The sequence below is a fragment of the Somniosus microcephalus genome, chromosome 7 (genome assembly GCF_052327205.1).
Source record: "Somniosus microcephalus isolate GS21.2 chromosome 7, FLI_Smic_1.0, whole genome shotgun sequence".
NCBI classification, from domain to species: domain Eukaryota; kingdom Metazoa; phylum Chordata; class Chondrichthyes; order Squaliformes; family Somniosidae; genus Somniosus; species Somniosus microcephalus.
The window spans coordinates 123,470,867-123,491,771 of NC_140993.1; the positions used below are offsets into that span (position 1 = coordinate 123,470,867).

Here is a 20,905-nt window from a genome sequence, read left to right on the forward strand (position 1 = left end):
TTTCTTTATTTCCTGGGTTCCTACCCCTGCCTGAAACCCATAATTAATATTATAAATGCACCAAATCAACAGCTACTCATGCATGTAACTAAAACACAGGATGCTGTGATTTTACCTAACATACGTAGTCCAAAACGCCAAGCCCGCTTGTGACCTGCTGTCAATCGTAGCATTGGGTACATAGGTCCAACTTGTAGGCCGTGATTTTGTCGGTGCCCAGTGAGGCGGGTCAGAGGTTAAAGGCCTATTGATTGACGGCGGGTCCTGAACTCGCCATCAATCCGCCTCCAAACAGCTTTCCTAAGTGTCGGGTCCTCGATTTGTGAATGGACCCGACACATAGCGACGGGAAATGGATTAAAGGCAATTACCTGCCTATTAACAGGTACTTGTCAGAAGTTTTCAGCCTGTTTTTGGATTTTCTTGCTTCTGGGTCAGGTTTCCCAATGTTCGGACACCATGCCAGGTAAGTGTGGCGTGTTGTGAGTCTGGTGTAATGTTTGTGAAAAGATGACAGCTGCAGAAATGGTGTGAAGGATGTAATGTTGCAGATGGTGAGTTTCAGAGCAAAGAAAATGTTGGTTACTGCATTTTTAAAACATATACAGATTTCTTTAGCTTACAAGTTTTTTAATCCAACTATATGTCCAGTGCCACCTCATTGGGAGAACCCCTCTCACCAGTGACAGATCACTTCTGTCATCTCACCTGCAGCTGCCATCTATTCCAGCATATGGAGGGAGTCATTGGAGAGCCTGGGTGCAAGAGTTCACCTTTGTGCAATAATTGTCAGTGTTTTCAGCACCTCAATGCTGTCAAACACTGAGAAATCAACTGTCAAAATAAAATTGTGCATGGTCCCTTTAAGGAAACCGGCAGATGATGCATCATCAAATGATGTCATCAGACCCACTTACTGTGAGGGCGGGCTTAACAAGGTCAATCAAGGGAAAATCATGTCTGTGGAGTGGAGGCAGCTGGGGGCGGAACCGGAACCCGGAAACCAGCTGACACGCACCCATCCCGACACCGAATGCAAAATCGCGGCCGTAGTGTTTTTGATCTTCCAGCCATTAAATTTACATCTCCAGTAACTGTTTCAAACTAAATCTTTTTCAAACATTTATTTATTTTTTCCAAATTCCAAAATCATCTTTGTTTTAACTAACAACCAAGAAAGAAAATGAAGCATTTTCTGTTCCCTGTGGAGTTGTAAACCCAAATTTAGCAAAAGAATCTGGTCTTTTAATTGTTTTTTTTGTTTTGTTACAGTTAAACAGCTAATTTTCCAAAGTTTCTCCATTTAACTCCAAAAATGCCATCTTTATTTTAAGAAATGGATCAACAGCAACAACAACCTGCATTTATATAATGCCTTTAAGCATAGTAAAACATCCCAAGACACTTCACAGGAGTGTAATTAGACAACAAATAATTAAGACCGAGCCAAAGAAAGAGACATTAGGGCAGGTGAACAAAAGCTTGGTCAAAGAGGTAGATTTAGAGGTAAAACCTTGGTCCAGGCGGATTACATCTGTGCATTTTAAAAGAATCTAGGGAAGAGATAGCAGAGGCACTATTACACATATTTAATAATTTGTTCGAAAAAGGTGTAGTGCCAGAGGACTGGTGGATAGCTAATGTTATACCTATATTTAAGAAGGGAGCTAGAACATGTCCAGGGAAGGAAAATCTATTTTAAACATCCCTGACAAGAAGAAGAACTTTAATACAAAAGAGAACTGTTAATGATGGTTAAACCACATTTAAATAGGAATATGGAGGAACATTTTTGACAGACATTACTCAGACAAAAGGCAGTTGTAGCAAAGGAAAAATCTGGGGTTGCTATGGAACCAGCAGAACCGACCAGCACTGTCTTGAGATAAGGCCCTCTTTACACTGCAACAAGTGACACGCATGATGAACTAACCCCACTAAACGTTTAACCATCCATGAAAAACAAAGGGAAAAGCTATGCTTGAAGGAGCCAAGGTGTATATGTGAAAGCCATGAGAGGAATCTGAACACAAAAAATATAAGAACTGACACAATACCTAGTTGTTTGCTGCAGTCAGCCAGGACAAACGTATCCTGGTCTAACGGCGTCTAAAGATTTCAACAGACTTCAAGTGATTGCCAGTTTGGCCACCGGGCACTTGAAAACTCCAGGACAAGTTAAAATGAGTACTTATTTAATGTGTGTTAATGGTTAAATAAAAGATCTCTGTGAGAGATAGTGTATCTGTGTGGTCTTCTGTTAAGCTGGATTCAGGTGTATGAACCCCACTCTAACATCTAATATGGGAGGTCATAAATAATCCTATACCAGGGAATTATAGACTTTTCAGTTTAACATCAGTAGTAGGAAAAATAATGGAATCCTTACTAAAAGAGAAAATAGAACAACATCTAGAAACCAAAAATATAATAATGCATAGTCAACATGGATGTTAAAAGGGAAGTCTTGCTTGGCCAACTTCATTGAATTCTTTGAAGAGGTAACAGAGAGAGTAGACAAGGGTAATATAGTAGCTGTAATATATCTAGATTTTCAAAAGGCCTTTGATAAGGTACCACATAATAAACTAATGACTAAGGTCAAAGCATGCAGAGTCAGGGAACAAGTAGCAGAATGGATAACTAGCTGGCTACAAGATAGAAAGCAGAGAGTAGGGGTAAACGGTAGCTATTTAGAGTGGCAGAAGTGGGGTCCCACAAGGATAAGTGCTGGGATCATTGTTGCTCATAATTTATATTAACGATTTAGACTTTGGAATCAAAAACACAATTTCTAAATTTGCAGACACCAAATTGGGAGAGATAGTCAATACTGAGGAGGACTGCAACAACTTACAAGAAGACATTAATAAACTTGCAGAATGGGCATATAATTGACAAATGAATTTCAACATAGACAAGTGTCAGATATTACAATTTGGTAAGAAAAATAAGGAGGTCACATATTATTTGGAAAATATGAATCTAAATGGGGTAGAGGAGCAAAGGGAGTACAAATAGACAAATCATTAAAAGTTGCAACACAGGTCAATAAGGCATTATCAGAAGCAAATCACACACTAGGGTGTATTTTTAGAGGGATGGAATTGAAAAGTAGAGAAGATATGCTAAACTTGTATTAAACCTTGGTTAGGCCACACTTGGAGAACTGTGTACAGTTCTGGTCGTCATATTATAAAAAGGATATAGAGGCACTGGAGAGGGTGCAAAAAAGATTTAAAAGGATGATATCAGAACTGTGAGGTTATACTTATCAGGAAAGGATGAACAGGCTGGGTCTCTTTTCTCTTGAAAAGGGAAGGCTGAGGGATGATCTAATAGAGGTCTTTAAAATTATGAAAGGTTTTGATACAGTAGACACAGAGAGAGTGTTTCCACTTGTGGGGAAGAGCAAAACTAGAGGCCATCAATATAAGATAGTCACCAAGAAATCATATAGGGAATTCAGAAGAAACTTCTTTACATAGAGAGTGGTGAAATACGGAACTCACTACCACAGGGAGTAGTTGAGGTGAATAGTTTAGATGCATTTAAGGGGAAGCTAAAGGGAGCATATGAGGGAGAAGGGAATAGAGGGTTATGCTGATAGAGCTGGATGAGAAAGGATGGGAGGAGGCTCGAGTGGAGCATAAACGCCGGCTTGTGCTGGTTGGGCCGAATGGCCTGTTTCTGTGTTGTATATTCTATGTAATTCTGTTATTTTAAGGCAGATCTTAAAGGAGCAGAGAGAAGTCAAGAGGCAGAAAGGTATAGGTTGGGAATTCCAGAGCTTTGACCATGGCAGCTGAAAGCATGGCCGCCAATGGTGGGGCAAAGGAAGATCAGGTAGAAATTTGTCTTAACTCAAAATAACCTTGTCAGTGCATGGAATGTTTGCATTTTATTACATTTTTAAGACAAAACATTTGGTGAGACAGTTAGTCAATATAAATATAGGATTACAGAAGAAAGGTAAACTTCAGTGGGACAATTGGCATTTTTGCTTCTGTAATTTTTCATACGCTCTTTTTAATAAAGAACTGAAAAATTACTGGATAAAAATATGTAGAAACAAATCTTTTATTTCACCCTTACCATGCTTAATTTTCCCCAAAAACTGTTTAGTTTATTTAGTGTGATTGATTCTCATATTGCTTGAATTCAATGCATAACAGTATTAGATTTTATTTCAACTCAATTTCAATTAGATGTTACCAATTTCCTCAGAGCACATCATAGCAGTTATCTTCAAATCTCTACATTTAAAAAAAATCAGTAAAGCTGAGTGTGTGCCAATGAACAAAGTTTATGTTTACCAAGGGTCATTTATTACCAGTTCTGAGCGTCAAACTAGTAACTCAAAAGTTTTCCTGCCATACTCACTTATTGTGCAGCCAGACAATTTTAGGCTTGGGGTTCCCCTCAGCTCTACAGGTGAAGTAGACAGTATTTCCTAAGGTTACATCTACATCCTGGGGCTGTGAAGTAATGCGGGGTCTCTCTGGAAAAAAAAAAGTTGCAATACACACATATTTAAACAGTGTACGTATTCAGAACAAAAGTATATAATTTCAGTACATTCACAGTTTTACCCTTGAAGATGGTATTTTTGTCTTTTATTTAATTATTAGTAATGGAAAGTTGGGGACCAATCTTGACAATACTATTTGTGATTCTGTTTGTAAAGAAAGAAAGACGTGCACTTATATAGCACCTTTCACGTCCTCGGGTGTCCCAAAGCACTTTTCTGTTTTAGTGATTTTGATTGAGGGATACATTTTGGCCACAACACTGGGGATACCTCCCCTGCTCTTCTTCGAAATAGTATCACGGGATCTTTTACAACCGCCTGAGAGAGTAGACGGGGCCTCAGTTTAACATCGCATTCGAAAGAGGGCAGCACTGTACTGGGAGTGTCAGCCTAGATTTCCGTGCTCAATTCTCTGGAGTGGGACTACAACCCACAACTTTATGACTCAGAGGCAAGAGTGCTACCCACTGAGCCTTGGCCAGCACTCTAACATTCCTACTGGAATAAGCAAACTAGCCTTGGTTTAGCCATTTCATTTTAACTAGCTAAAATCAGTTAAATCTATGAAGAAACACTGAGGTCATTTGTTTACTGTATGAAAAATGAGTAGAAAAATAGGAATATATAAGAAATAACACAATAGTAGCAATGTTTCACTTAAGGGCTAGTTATACTGCCGCTTTAGTGTTGATGCAGGTGTGCATCATGACAAAAGTGGCAGCACAACACTGGAGTCAGTCTCTGACCTAACCCCAGAAGGCATTGAAATCAAGCAGTGTGAACTTCCCTCACAAAGGACCTCTCACATTGCTTGGACCCACTCTCCCAGTGGGAGCCACATGGAGTCGGGCTAGGATGATGTCATTCGTCCTGAATTCCATGACTTTTACCTTCCCATCCACCCTTGAGAATGTGTGGCATTGTTTAAAAGTTGCAGTTTGTTAGGATCTGTTCATCAAGATGGAAGTATTTAGTTAAAGGGGGGCACCACTCAATTGGCCATATCTTGGGACTTTCTGTAGGTATTCAAAAAAAAATTCACTCGGAAAGCTCTCCCCTAAATTCTGCGTTTCCCTTGGAAAGCATTACAGGAATTTTAACTCCCTCTGCTTGGTGGGAACCAACAGTATGGGAGTTAAAATTAAATCGTTAGACTTAATGGTCTTCTGTCCCACCACCATCTTCCTGCCATTGGTTTAATTGGCAGCTGAGATGCCAGCCTGACCCAGGCAGGTGCTTCATGAAGATACTTAAAGCAGGCTCATATTACATTTCTATAGAACCCTAAGGTCATTTTTATGGTCTACTGGACAGAACAACTGCCGTGGATGCTCCACTCAGTAGAACCTGCCGGCTAAGAAGTGGAAGCCCTCAAAGGTAGGTGAAAAAAATATTGTGTGAGGCCAGGAGGAGCAGGAGTGCTCTTCCGCATCCTAGAAAATGTATCTGGGCTGCTGCTGCCCCAAGCTCCGCACACCTACAATTGAAAACATGACCCCTTTTGGGACTTACGATGTCTGCTAGAGGAGTAGCCTCTGGTTGGCTCGATATTGCAGCAGTCCAAATCCGGCGAGGAGCACAAGGATGCCCGTTTGAAATGAACACCTTGCCAGTTCTATTTAAATGAAGTCCAGCCCTCTAAAAAGTTCAGGTCTCCTGCTGCACCTCCTGATAGATCAGCCCACAATTTCTACCAATTGGCTACCCAAATGATAATAAAACAACCCCTTATAGTTCAGCACAATTAGTGAGATAGGATCCGAGAGATACCTAATGCAGATTAATCAGACAGCATGAGAGGAGAACCAGACCATCCCATCCAGCAGGATTTATAAAGCCAGGTCCATTTTCTGAGAACTTTCCCAGGAGCTTTGTCTCAGGAAGCTACACTTCAGTCATAAATATTTGGAGCAGCTCTGTTCATCGTTGCAGATAGATCTGCAAGCAAAGTCCACAGTATGTGCAGCTCTGACTGTGGCACAGAAAGTGACCACAGCCATCAACTTTTATGCTACAGGGTCATTTAAGGGTGCCACAAGGAATTTTTGTCAGATCAGCCAAATTGTTGTCCACCCCTCTATAAAGCAAGTCACTCATGCCCTCTTTGCCAGGGAAGTTAATTTCTACAATTTGACAATGCTCCCAGACAGATGACTCAAAAATCTTTCCAAATTGCAGGATACTCCAGGGTTGCAGGGCTAAAGATTGCACCCATATGACATTGCTTGCCCCAAATATAAACTGCCATATTTATATGAACTGCAAAAGTTTCCATTCCATAAGTGTGCAGCTCATTTGCTAATAAACTCAAAGCTTCTTGCACAAGAAGCCACAACATGCTGAGAATTGTCATGATGCTTTTACACTTCATCAGTCCAGTGTCTCAGCAGGGCAAGGGCCAAGATGGCAGCTGGCCAATTAAGAACACCAGCTACTCCCATGGCTGATGATGCCTCTTCGAAGGTCCAACAACAACAACTTGCATTTATATACCACCTTTAACACAATAAAACATCCCAAGGTGCTTCACAGGAGTATTATCAAACAAAATTTGGTACTGAGCCACATAAGGAGATATTAGGGCAAAAGCTCAGACACAGAGGAAGGTTTTAAGGAGCATCTTAAAGGAGGAAAGAGAGCTAGAGAGGTGGAGAGGTTTAGGGAGGGAATTCCAGAGCTTCGGGCCTTGACAGGTGAAGGCATGGCCGCCACTACTGTAGAGTAGCACTACAATGAAGCACATATGAAAGAAAGAAAGACTTACATTGATATAGTGCCTTTCATGACCACCGGACATCTCAAAGCACTTTACAGCCAATGAAGTACTTCTGGCGTGTAGTCACTGTTGTAATGTGGGAAACGCAGCAGCCAATTTGTGCAGCACAACAAGCTCCCACAAACAGCATTGTGATAATGACCAGATAAACTGTTTTTGTTATGTTGATTGAGAGATAAATATTGGCCAGGACACCAGGGATAACTCCCCTGCTCTTCTTCGAAATAGTGCCATGGGATCTTTTACGTCCACCTGAGAGAGCAGACAGGGCCTCGGTTTAATGTATCATCTGAAAGATGGCACCTCTGACAGTGCAGCACTCCCTCAGTACTGCACTGGAGTGTCAGCCTAGATTTATGTGATCAAGTCTCTGGAGTGGGACTTGAACCCACAACCTTCTGACTCAGAGGTGAGTATGCTACCCACTTTTTTTTAATATTATACTTTATTGAACATTAAGAACATTTACAACATTGTGATCATTACATTGTATGATACAAATCAATTCCACCGCTCTGCACAGCCATTCCGCCACCACATTTTAACATCAAAACCTGAAGTTTAATTTGTCACCTGTAACATATATTAATCGATTGTACTTTAAAAATTGGTTGTAAAATACTATCCTTAAATTCCTTTCTGTATAAAACAACCACAGAGCCTTATAATGATCCTTCAACTTATATTTAAAATACTCTTTTAGATTGATTCTCCTCCCCTTAAAAAACAGTGTATTCCTTCTTTGCACAATCACGAATCTAGCCAAACTGAACATTAAATTAATTGCCGCTCCGCTAGACTCGGGCAGACTCTCCTGCAATCCCCATCTCAAAATTGAGTCCCACGGGATTCCCATTCTCGCTTTTCAGTCCCCACCCAGCAAAAAAACTCCACACAACTGTCGAACATAGTATTTAAAATCATTTAACTGCGGACATAACACCAGTAAATGGGACAGAGTCTCATCCCGTGTCCCACACACTGGGCAAGTTGCCACCTCCACTCGTCCAATCTTGCACAAGACCGTCATGGTAAAAATCCAGTTATGAGCCAATTTGAAATCCAGTTCAATCCATTCAGGACATTTAAAACTCACCCACACTCCCTTCCAAATCCTGTTGAAGTCCAGCTGTGGGTATATACTCTGCCAAAACTTCTGACCAGCAGGTGTCTTTAATCTCCATTCTCTAAATACCTCATAGAAATCTCGGGTATTACAGTTGTCAAAGTGAACCAACTCTCCCCCTTTCTCCAGCACAAAGCTTGGAAAAGCAGGACGCATTTTACTTCCTTTGGAGATTTCCGCATTTATTTCTCCCATCCAATCCTGTGGCATTGCCCTCACAATCTTCTCATACATGATACCTATTGCTTTTTCTTCTACCTCCTGATCCTCCTCCCACACCATGTCCCTCACTATCGCTTCCGGCAACCAACCTGGAATTACCTCGTATAATACATCTTTCACAGATATAATCCCAGCTTTTATAAAAGCTTGATTAAATAAAACCTCTCCTTTGATGTTGACCCACCTGTTCAAAAATAAGGGCTGTTCCAGAAATTCCTCAGCCCCCTTGGGCATAAACTGCACACTTTTTAAAAATTGGGCCCAAGTCTCTACAACCCCCTTATAAAACCTCGGGAGAAGTTTAATCGATTTCAAAAACATATTATTGTATTCCATATACAATATCCCTTGCCCCCCTATCCCACTTCATTTTTTAAAATGCTCAAAACAACTCTTCCAAAAACTTGTATTTGACTTCTGAAGAAATCTCTTCACCCATTTGATTCTAAAGGATTTTTTCTTCAAATCAATATCTGGGAAATTGAGTCCCCCCTGATTTCTCCGTCCAATGATGGTATTGTAAGCCACCAAGACTGGTTTCCCTTCCCATAAAAATCTCACACAAGCCTCTCGAATTGACTTTTCCGCCCACTCGGGAATATCCTCCACCGTCAATAAGTACCATAGTTTAGATAGCAGGAGAGCAGACACCACTGTCGCTCTTCCTTGCACTTTCAACCACCTTCTTTCCCATCTTCCCAAAATCTTTTTAATTTTCATAACCTTTGGTTCCCAATTTAATCGATCCACTTCATCCCTGTCTTTCTTGCACCCCATATGCACCCCCAGAACTTCCAAAATGTCCACCACCTTAAAGGGACATTCCCCCAACCCTTCCTCCCTACCCCTCCCAGCAACCAGGCATTGGGACTTACTATAATTCACTCTGGCTCCTGAAGCTCTACAATATTCCTCCACTACATCCATAGCTTTCCTCACTGACTCCCTATTTCTCAATGTTAAGGTTGTGTCATCTGCATATTGGTATATCACCGACACCAGCCCAGAACTGGGGACCACAATCCCCACTACACCTTGTTTCTTTCGCATCATGTAACCTAATGGTTCTGCAACCAATGTGTACAACAATGGAGACAGGGGACAACCCTGTCTCACTGATTTCTGTACCGGAAAATACTTGGATAAAAAACCATTACATTTAACACAGCTAAATATGTTTGAATAAAAAATCCTTATCCACTGAATGAAAGTTTCCCTGAAACCAAATGCTCCCAAAACCTTCAATAAAAACTCATGAGAGACCCTATCAAAGGCTTTCTCTTGATCTATCTTTAATACATAAGCCTCCCTCCCACTCTCTTCCATGAGCTCTATCACATCTCAGATTGAGACCACAGAGTCTGCGATGTCCCGGCCTATGATCCCATAGGACTGAGAGGGCAAAACTATCTGCGGTAACACCTCCTTCACGATTTGACATAAACCTCGCCAAGATCTTATAATCCACATTTAATAATGTGATAGGCCTCCAATTCTTCAGATCCCGTCTATCCCCTTTATTTTTATATAAGCTAAGCTTATAATACCTCTCCTCATAGATGGGGCCAGGCTTCCCTCAATTTTAATTTCCTTAAAAACTCCTAAAAGCAATGGACTTAAAATCTCGAAAAATTCTTTGTAAAATTCTGCACTTAGTCCATCGGACCCTGGGCTTTTCCCCCCTTCATTCCACTTATTGCTACTTTTATTTCCGCTAATCCTACTTCTTTGTCACACATGCTTCTCTCATCCTCCTTTAAACCTTCTTCAATAAAAGCAGTAACCTCCTCCATCGCCAAATTGGAAATGTCTTCTTCTGTATATAACTCTTGATAAAAGCTGCTAGCCGCCTCTAAAATCTCCCCACTTTCATGAATAATCTTCTCCCCGACCTTCAACTCTTCAATTAACGACAATCTCTGTCGCAGCTTCTCTTGCTCTAGAAAATATCTAGTGCATCTTTCGCCCTCCAATGTATCTCTAGCCTTTGCATTTTTCAGCTTGCAATAATTCCCACTCTTCCTTTTGCACCCGGAACTTAATCTCCGCTCCCTTATCCCCTCCGTCAACTACTTTACAGACATCCGTAAACCTTTTGTTTATATTCTCTTCTCGACGCCAGTTAGCTGCCGCCCTCTTTTTCCCATAACGTACCGAAAAAACTTTTACCTCATATTTGAAATTGTCCCACCAAACTCTTCTTTCTTTCAAGAACAAAGGTTCCTTCCGTGCATTCTTTATTATATTTATAATCCCTTCTTTATAAGCAATTTCTTTCAGGTATTGATTGTTTAAAATCCACACCCCTGAACCAATCTTAACTCTGCTGTTCCTAATTCTCAGAACGAAAGCCGAGTGATCACTAAAAAATACTTTTTTTATAACAAATCTCTATCACCTCAGAACTTGACCCTTCCCGCATTAACACAAAATCTATTCGGCTCTGTTTTAAAACATCACCCACCCAACCTGATCTGGAGAACTCCCTTTTTATGGGGTTCCGGTCCCTCCATAAGTCTCTCAAATTTAAAGTTGCCATCATTTTTACAATCATCCCTCTGGAGTTATCATCCTTAAAGGTCATCTGGGCTGAAATATCCATCCGAGATAAAAATACATTGAAATCCCCTACTATACAAGGATTTTCCACCTCTGCCGCTTCAGTGAATAACCCCTGAAAAAACTCGCGACGCTTGCAATGGTCGTTTGGTGCATAGATATTAAAGAGATCGCAATTAAATCCCTCCATTTTTACCCTTAGACGTAAAAGTCTCCCCTCAGTGTCCTTGTCCACCAAGGCAACATTCTCTTCTATGGACGGACTCACCAAAACAGCCACCCCTCTACGGTTACTGTTTGCACAACTTGCAAACACCTCTCCCTTCCAAACCTTCTGAACTCTTTCTAGGATATCCTCATCCCAAAAGGTTTCTTGCAGACACAACAAGTCCACACCTTTAAAACCCTGCAACAACTGCTGCAATTTCCTCTCACCCCTCAGTCCGTTCACATTAATTGAGACCAATGTAATCATGGCACCAAAGAAGGGAAGTATGCCTGATAATCTCCCCATCATTTAATCTCTGGCCCTTCCCTCCTCACATGCTCCTTCCCAACTTTTCGGGCAGCTGTTGCATTTTCCTGCAGCCTCCAACTCTTTTTCACCTCCTGTTTAAACTTTCCCTGCTGTTTCAGCCTCTTCCTTGCATTAAGTTTGGGCCCAGGAGCTGCCCTTCCTCCCTCATTCTGCCCCTCACTAACCTTTCCCTTTCCACATGATGCCACCCCACCCCCGACTTCCATGTCTCTGTCCCCCTTTAATTCCTCACCCTCAAGCTCTTCTGCAACCCCCTATGCCTGCTCCCTGTCAGATACATAATCCTGCTCCCCGTCAGATACTTCATCCCCCATAGAGAGTCTTCCTGCTATCGCATTTTCTCCCACTGTGCCGCTCCCTTCGACCACATCTCCACCTCTGACCCTTGCACCCTGTTCCCTCTCTCCATGGGACAATGGCGCACCTAAATTGTTCCCTTCTGACATCTCTATCTCGCCGATCCCATCCTGCTGTCCCTTTAAGGCTCCTGCCTCTTGCACCCTCTCCCCGTCCTGCCCCCTCCCGCTCACCAAGATATCTGACTCCCCGCCTCTCCCCGGAGCACCCACATCCACCACACACCCCGCTCCCGCCTCCTCTCCCCCCGCAGACACCAGACTCCCCAGGGGGAGCTGAACCGCACTAAGGCTCGAGTCTGCACTCGACCCTCGCTGCCCGCTGCTGTCTTTGTTCCTGTTGTGTCGGTACCTTTTTTACCTAGACACAATTAGAACTCAGAACTCAGAGATTCAAACATGAAGTGCTTTATTCGAAGGGAAAGGGAAGTTCTGGAGAGTTCCGAACAAAGAGAGCTAAACTTAACCAAGAGAACACCCAACCATTTATCTGCTTTGACAGCACCACCACAGGTGGGAGGAGAACACAAAATACATAACAGTTCCCTTCCACAGCAATCGGTGTGTTTTCCGCCATCTCCATCCCGTTCTCCGCTCCGCCATCCTCTGCCTCTTCCTATGCTCCTTTCTCCTTCATTTTACCGGCTGTGTCCTCCGACTGCACCGCTCCTCCGGCCGTTCCACTCTCATCTCCTGCTCCATCTCCCATCTCATCACTCATATCGCTCCCTTCTGCCACACACTCACAGCAGGTGGGGCCCTTGTGACACACCCCACAGCTCTCCGCCTTGCAGCTCCGAGCAATATGTCCCGACTCACTGCAATTGTAACAATATAGGTCTGGACAGTTTCTTATGAGATGGTCATGTCCAAGACAATAATAGCACACCTTTACTTGGTTATCATGCAGCACACGCAAGTACTGCACTCCTTCCAGTGTCTCGAACTTCATACTGTACGGCAATGACCTCACCCCCTCTGGGAACCGCACCTTTACATACTGGGTTCCGTCTGCTACCCGTGTTCCCGGATAGTACCTCCTCTTTATTGCAGAACTAATTTTAATGTCCCACGACTCCAACTTTTTGCTTAGCACTTCATCCTCAGTGTAAACTGGCAAGTTTAAAAATGAAACCACCACCTCCTCTGAATATAGCAGAGTCACCTCCAAGAATTTCTCACCAACTTTCAGACTGAGTAACAGTCTTTCCACCTCCTCACGGCCACTGACCATCACCTCGAATCCCACATTCGGCTTTGGTCGGCAGGCAAAGCAGCTTCCCTCGCCACAGTCCTCATGAACCGCCTGGATAATATCCCAAGCTCGAATCTTCTTATCCTCACACTGCACCACCACCGTGTTTTCTTTACTAAACCTCCTGGGGTCCCGGCTCAAATCTTTGGGCCTTTTTTTTTCCTTTCCCACCACAGTTTCTTCCCTAATTAAATTCCTCTCGGGAACACTGTCCTCTGAGGGGCCCGGCACTCCGGACCCCTCAGCAGCCATCTGGCTGTTTTTGTGGGCCAAGAAGGCCCTAAAACCTGAAAACAAAACCCCAAAACCCACCACCAACTTTTTACAAAACTCCCTCCAACTCCCAGCTGCAATCAGGCAACCAGTAACACCTGGCTCACTCCTAGCCCCTCCCACCTAGAGCGTGCTACCCACTGAGCCACAGCTGACACTGCATGGATAAGGAATGAGCAAGCCATCGGAATGCTCAAAGGGAGGTTCCGGTGTCTGGATGGGATCCGGGTGCCTTGCAGTATACGACCAGCACCATCTCCTGAATTGTGTGCTTTGCAATCTTGCAATTAGGAAAGGATTAATAGGAGATGCCAGAGAGCCTGATGGTGACACTCATGATGCTATAGATCCAGCGCCAGTGTATGCAGAACAGGAAGTAGACACAGTGGCAATGGTTGCTAGATAGCTAGAGACAGACTCATTCCGACACCTTCACAGGTGAGTAAAGTTCTATTATTTGGAAGTCTAAGCCCATCTCACCAACCCTGCTTCTCATAGTTAGCCGTCACATCCTAATTATGAGCATCAGTATCCACATTACCTGTAATCCATTGTCATACAAGAGAACACCTGGAGTACTGTGAGCAGTTCTGGGCACCACACCTTAGGAAATATATATTGGCCTTAGAGGGAGTGCAGTGTAGGTTTACCAGAATGATACCCGGACTTCAAGGCTTAAGTTATGAGGAGAGATTACACCAATTAGGGTTGTATTCCCTAGAATTTAGAAGGTTAAGGGGTGATCTGATCAAAGCTTTCAAGATATTAAGGGGAACAGCTAGGGTAGATAGAGACAATCTATTTTTGCTGGTTGGGGATTCTTGGACTAGGGGGTATAGTCTAAAAATTAGAGTCAGACCTTTCAGGATTGAAATTGGGAAACACTTCTACACACAACGGGTGGTGGAAGTTTGGAACTCTCTTCCGCAAATGGCAATTGATGCTAGGTCAATTGTTAATTTTAAATTGGAGATTGATAGCTTTTTTTAAAAATCAAAGGTATTAAGGGATATAGGCCAAAGGTGGGTATATGGAGTTAGGTCGCAGAACAGCCATGATGTCATTGAATGGCGGAACAGACTCGAGGGGCTCAACGGACTACTCCTGTTCCTATGTTCCTAGAACCAAACACCAAGCAGTCCTTACATCAAATATTTCATAGATTTTTAACAACTATTTACAAAAACATTATACTGCGGATGCTGGAAATCTGAAATAAAAACAGAGAATGCTGGAAACACTCAGCAGGTCAGGCAGCATCTGTGGAGAGGGAAACAGATTTAACGTTTCAGGTCAGAACTGGAAAAAGTTAGAGATGTAACAGATGTAAAGAAAGAAAAGATGAGTCTAGAAGAGGTGTAAATGGGGATGGCAGAATCCCATTACCATCTCCTTTTGCCTTGCACCATAATCCCTTTTGTCTTTTAATCTCTCCTGCCTTCCATCCTATCACAGACCTTCCCTTTTGTTCTTTCCTCCACTCCCCCCTTTCCCTGCCCCTGCACTTGCCTAAAATCTGTTACATCTCTAATTTTTTCCAGTTCTGACAAAAGGTCATCAACCTGAAACATTAATTCTTTCACTCTCTACATATGCTGCCTGACCTGCTGAGTATTTCCAGCATTCTCTGTATTTATTACAAAAGCATTATTTGGTTCTGTCACTATGCACACTGTTATGATGACACAACCTTTTCTCTGTGCTATTCTCTGCAAAATACTGTGAGCCTCTTCAGATGGAGGTGGCCCTTCTCTCAGATCTCCCAAGTCCTAGGATGGACATGGGATAGGCTGACTTTTCATGGGCTGCTTGGCAGCCTGGTCCTACAAACATGAAGACTTCTGTGGGAGCTCTTCTGTGCCACTGCAGTGAGGGTAAACAGTCTCTGTGACACGCACACCAGTTTATCCACAGGTACTGGGAACAGAATTCTGGCGATCAGTGAGATAACAAATCTCATGGAATCAGAAAGATCTTTACATCCCCAAGAGAGATTCAACTGAATATCCTTTAGTCACTTTGAGATGCTTCCCTGTACAATTTGCAATTCAGTTGTCATTAACTTCTCCAACTGTCCCCAAGACCCGCAGCTATTCATTCAGTGCCTCCACATTGAGCCATATCAAAGTTCTGCATTTGATTAGCTACCTCCCATTTTGCATCCCTGCCGAAGTTGAATTTCACACCCAAATTTTCCAGGATCTCTGGCATATCTGACCCCCAACAGACAGGACTCCCATCCTTGCCCCACAAGCATTACTTAGATTAGTTGAAGCCAAAATTTCTGATAGGTTCAGATTCCTCCAATTTCAGTGGGCATAAGTCCCGCTCCGCTGCATTTGCGTCAGGACCCCAGAAATTTCCAGGCCCATAAACGTACTAGTCCAAACACACATATATAGGAGTTCACTCCTGGTGGTTAGAGTGTGAGTTACAATCCCACCCAGTACACAATATAACAATGGTCATGCTAGTTAAGCTTCACACGGTGTACCTTCTGGTCTTAGATGGTAATGCAGTATAACTGTAGCCCTAACTAAATACATCTGTTACTGCCCGCATGCCATGTTCATTACTACTTTTAGTGAACATGAAGAATAGCAGTTTGTGCAATGGTACAGCTAAAAAGTTGGGACTCAGCTAATTTATTCATCTAAACCTGAAGGGCTACAGCATTCTAAAGTAATGTTGAATGGAGTTCTGAGTCATATACCAGCTGGCAATGATAAGTTAATGATGGTGAGAATAGAGAAGTAGAGGCTATGGAACCGTTTAGGGCCAGAAATTCGGGTCCCCACGGGTGAGTACACGTGTACTCACGCGTAGGGCCAACAACAGTGCCGATTTCGTGCATGCACTGCACATGCGCTGGAAACCGGAACTTCTGTTCCCTTGAAGGAAGGGGTTCGAGGGTCAAACGCATGCGCCAGAGAGGCAGCGCGTACGCCTGGAATTTCTGATTTTTTTTTTTTTACACGTTTCACCATGCGGGTAAGTCCCTAGCAGCTGCGCATGAAAAAAGCAGTCACAAGGCCTGCTTTTAACAAGGTAAGAGGTCAATTAAGTAAAATTAAAACATTTTTTCCACAGGTTTATCATTTTAAAATACTTTAAAGAAAGGTAAGTTTATTTTTAGCCCCATTAAAAACTTGAATTAATTTTTTCAAAAATTAAAATTTTTGTTTAAAATAGTTAAGTTAGGTAATTTATAGTTATTTTAAATATGTGATTTAAAAAAAAATGTATTTGAAGTTTTACTTAGGTTTTGGGGCCGATCTCTATTCATAGATTTGACAGGTCTTCCTGTCAAATCTATGAATAGAGATTCCCTGCTCCGATTGGCTCCCCATGGCCCACATGATCCCAGGGGACGCTGCGAACTAACTTCGCCACTGGGATACGCAAGCACTGCACAGCGGCAGCTGGAGGAGGCCCAGGATCAGAATCCCATGCGGCCCCACAGCACAACGGCAGGCACGTATTTGTAAGTGCCGGTTGGGGGCTTGCGCCTGCGGGAAGCCTCTGACCCGAATTTCTGGCCCATTACGTTTAAGAATACACACGGCTTGCACTGGCCCAAGCAAAAATTGGAATTAATGGCCCAGAAAGCCCCCGACCTGCACTTACAAATACGCGCCTGCCGTTGTGCTGTGGGGCCGCATGGGATTCTGATCCTGGGCCTCCTCCAGCTGCCGCTGCGCAGTGCTTGCGTATCCCAGCGGCGAAGTTAGTTCACAGCGTCCCCTGGGTTCACGTGGGCTATGGGGAGCCAATCGGAGCAGGGAATGCTCCAGAAGTCTGACAGGAAGTGCTATCAAGACTTATAAATACTACGGCCCCAAAATAGCACTAAATCTTCAAATAATTTTTTTTTTAAATCACATTTTTGAAATAAACTATAAATTACATGAAATAACTATTTAAACAATAATTTAAATTTTTGAAAAAAATAATTTTATTTTCTAATGGGGCTAAAAATAAACTTACCTTGCTTTAAAGTATTTAAAGATAATAAACCTGTGGAAAAAATGTTTTAATTTTAATTAATTCACCATTTACCTTGTAAAAAGCAGGCCTTATGCCTGCTTTTTACATTTCTAAATTCTGCAGGCTTACGTTCCCAGGAAAACCTGTAAAAAAAACACTGAAGTTCGATGCACATGCGCAGCCCCTCCTGCACACACGTTCGACCTCTGAACCCCTTCGTTCAGAGGAACAGAAGTGCCGGTTTCCCGCGCATGCGTAGTGCATCCAGAAAACCGGCATTTCCATTGGGCCTACGGGTGAGTATCCCGTGCGTACTCACCCGTAGAGACCCGAATTTCTGGGCCAATGTCATACTATGGACAACAATCTTGCTTCTACCCAGCACAATAGAGGATACTTTCAGAATGGGGCAGAAAATATTTTGGAGATAAATTTCAGTAACTAAGCTTTGACAGGGCTTTTTTTCAAGACTATAATTGTACCTCTGCTAAAAGATATCAAACAGTACTTTCAAGGTTGGGAATAAATTTACTAGAGTCTGAAAGCGCTTTGAAAACTCAATCATTTTAATGTTGGAAAGGTGTTGAGGGAATATACTGGCAGCTGACATTTGGGGCGCGAAATTCGGTTACGCCCCATTAATGCTGGACATTTAGTGCCCGTCATGGAAGAAATGCCCCGGCCGCTAAATTCGGCTTACCGCCCCACACAGGAACTGGAGCGCAATTTCGGGCGCTCCATTTCCTGGTGGGGCGGTTACCGAGGCGAAGCTGGGGCGCGATCCCCAGTGCTCCGCGGCGGCCTGTTGCGTTTCAATGCTCCTCCCCTTCAGTTAAAGGGGAAGGTCGCTGCGCACTTTGCAGGGCCTCCGATGATCCACACTAGGCCACCAGGGTGGCGTGGTGCCATGGCAGCAGCCAGGCGCCGAGACGCAGTGCCGGGCTGCGCGATGGCGGCCAGGACTACGCCACGGCCCACCACGGAGGGCCAACCTAGAGGTCAGCCAAAAAAAGAAAATGGCGGTGTGGGTTGTGGCTGCACCGCCCCTTTAAATACCACCCCGTGAGCGAGGTCGGCCCAGTTCGCAACCTGCGAGGCTGATGCTAACATCGCCCGCGGCAGCCTCACAGGGCGCAGCCGAATTTGTGTCATGGGGCAGTAAGGGGGCGTGCCGGGGCGCAGCGGCCCGGGGAATTATTGATGGAAGTGCGCCGCTATAAGGTAGCGTCTCAGCAATGCTCCGCTGAATTTCTCGGGAGTTGCTCTTTCCATCCCTTTGCACCCCCCCCGGAGGCACTAACGGCAGACACAAAGGAGCTGAATTTCTAGCCCCAAATTGGTATTTCTATATCTTTACAGTGCAATGTTGCTGCTAATAAAGAACCACACTAGAAAGTACCTTAAAAGGAAAGGGTGTTGTGCTGAATTGCCACACAATACTAATCATAGTTAGTAACATAGCCTCGCAGCCCTCCATTTTTCAAACTGCCTGGGAAAAGGCATTTTGTACAAAATTCTATGTACAGTAATATCGTAAAATTTCTATCCAATGACATCATTCTTGTGGACAATAGATTGTTGGTAGTTCTCTCAAGTTACATGGTCAGTTGAAAGGAATTTGATAATGTCACTGGAAAAATAAATGTTTATTATTTGTTCACAGGTTATAGATGATGCTGGAAAGGCCGGCATTTATTGCCCATCCCTACTTGCACTGAGAAGGTGGTGGTGGGCTTATCTGACCCTAGTGGATCTTGAATCACTGCAGTCTTTGTGATGTTGGTTCTCCCACAATGATATTAGGTAGGGTGTTCGAGGAACTTGTACATCTCTAACATCTTCCAATTCTGATGAAAGGTCACAGACCTGCAACATTATCTTTGTTTAAGAGCATAAGAACATAAGAATTAGGACCAGGAGTAGGCCATATGGCCCCTTGAGCCTGGTCCATCATTCAATACGATCATGGCTGATCTTCGACCTCAACATCACTTTCCCGCCCAAACTCCATATCCCTTGATTCCCCTAGAGTCCAAAAATCGATCTATCTCAGCCTTGAATATACTCAATGGTTCAGCATCCACAGTCCTTTGGGGTAGAGAATTCCAAAGAATCATAACCCTCTGAGTAAAGAAACTCCTCCTCAACTCAGTCTTAAATGGCCGACCCCTTATCCGGAGACTATATCCTCTAGATCTAGACTCTCCAGCCAGGGGAAACAACCTCTCAGCATCTACCCTGTCAATTCCCCTCAGAATCTTATATGTTTCAAGAAAGGAGGGAGAGAGAAAACAGAGCACTACAGGCCAGTTAGCCTGACATCAGTTGTCGGGAAAATGCTGGAATCCATTATTAAGGAAGTGGTAACAGGGCACTTAGACAATCATAATACGACTAGGCAGAGTCAACATGGTTTTATGAAAAGGAAATCATGTTTAACAAATTTATTAGAGTTTTTTGAGGATGCAATTAGCAAGGGAGATAAAGTGAATGTAGTATATTTGGATTTCCAAAAGACATTCGATAAGGTGCCACATAAAAGGTTGCCGCACAAGATATGGCTCATGGGGTTGGGGTAATATATTAGCATGGATAGAGGCTTGATTAGCAGACAGAAAACAGAGAGTAGGGATAAAAGGCTCATTTTCAGGTTGACAGACTGTAACTAGTGGGGTGCCACAAGGATCAATGCTTGGGTCTCAGCTATTTACAATTTATATTAATGACTTAGATGAAGGGACCGAGTGTAATGTCTCCAAGTTTGTTGACGATACAAAGCTAGGTGGGAAAATAAGCTGTGAGGAGAACACAAAGAGCCTGCAAAGGGATATAGATGGACTAAGTGAGTGGGCAATAAGGTGGCAGATGGAGTATAATGTGGGGAAATGTGAAATTATTCACTTTGGTAGGAAGAATAGAAAAACAGAATTTTTTTAAATGGTGAGAAACTGTAAAATGTTGGTGTTCAGAGAGATTTAGGTGTCCTTCTCCAGGAAACACAGAGGCTGGAATTTTACCAGCGCTGAGAGAGCGCGTTCGGAGGCGGGTCTGCTGTCAAGATAGAAAAGATTGACAATGGGTCGGGAACTCACTGTCAAGTCGCCTCCACGCGAGTCTCCCAGGTGTCGGGTCTGTCAGCGCTGAATAAACCCGACACCAAGCGGCAGGGGAGATAATTTCAATCATGAAATGCATTGTTAAGAGGCAATTAAATCTTATTTTAAGCTTACCTTTAGATTTTTAGAGTTCGCCAATGGCTTCCCCATTGCTCGGGGATCACAT

General features: G+C 43.3%; 1 protein-coding gene across 1 annotated transcript in view; it reads right to left on the reverse strand.

Annotated features, from left to right (window-relative positions):
• Positions 1-20,905, reverse strand: part of LOC147114870 (peroxidasin homolog) — a 1,146,739-nt gene that overhangs the window by 485,726 nt on the left and 640,108 nt on the right. Inside the window, exon 8 of the mRNA XM_085992898.1 lies at positions 4,384-4,501. Coding sequence (XP_085849024.1) covers positions 4,384-4,501 — 118 coding nt within the window. The remainder of the gene's footprint in view (positions 1-4,383; positions 4,502-20,905) is intronic.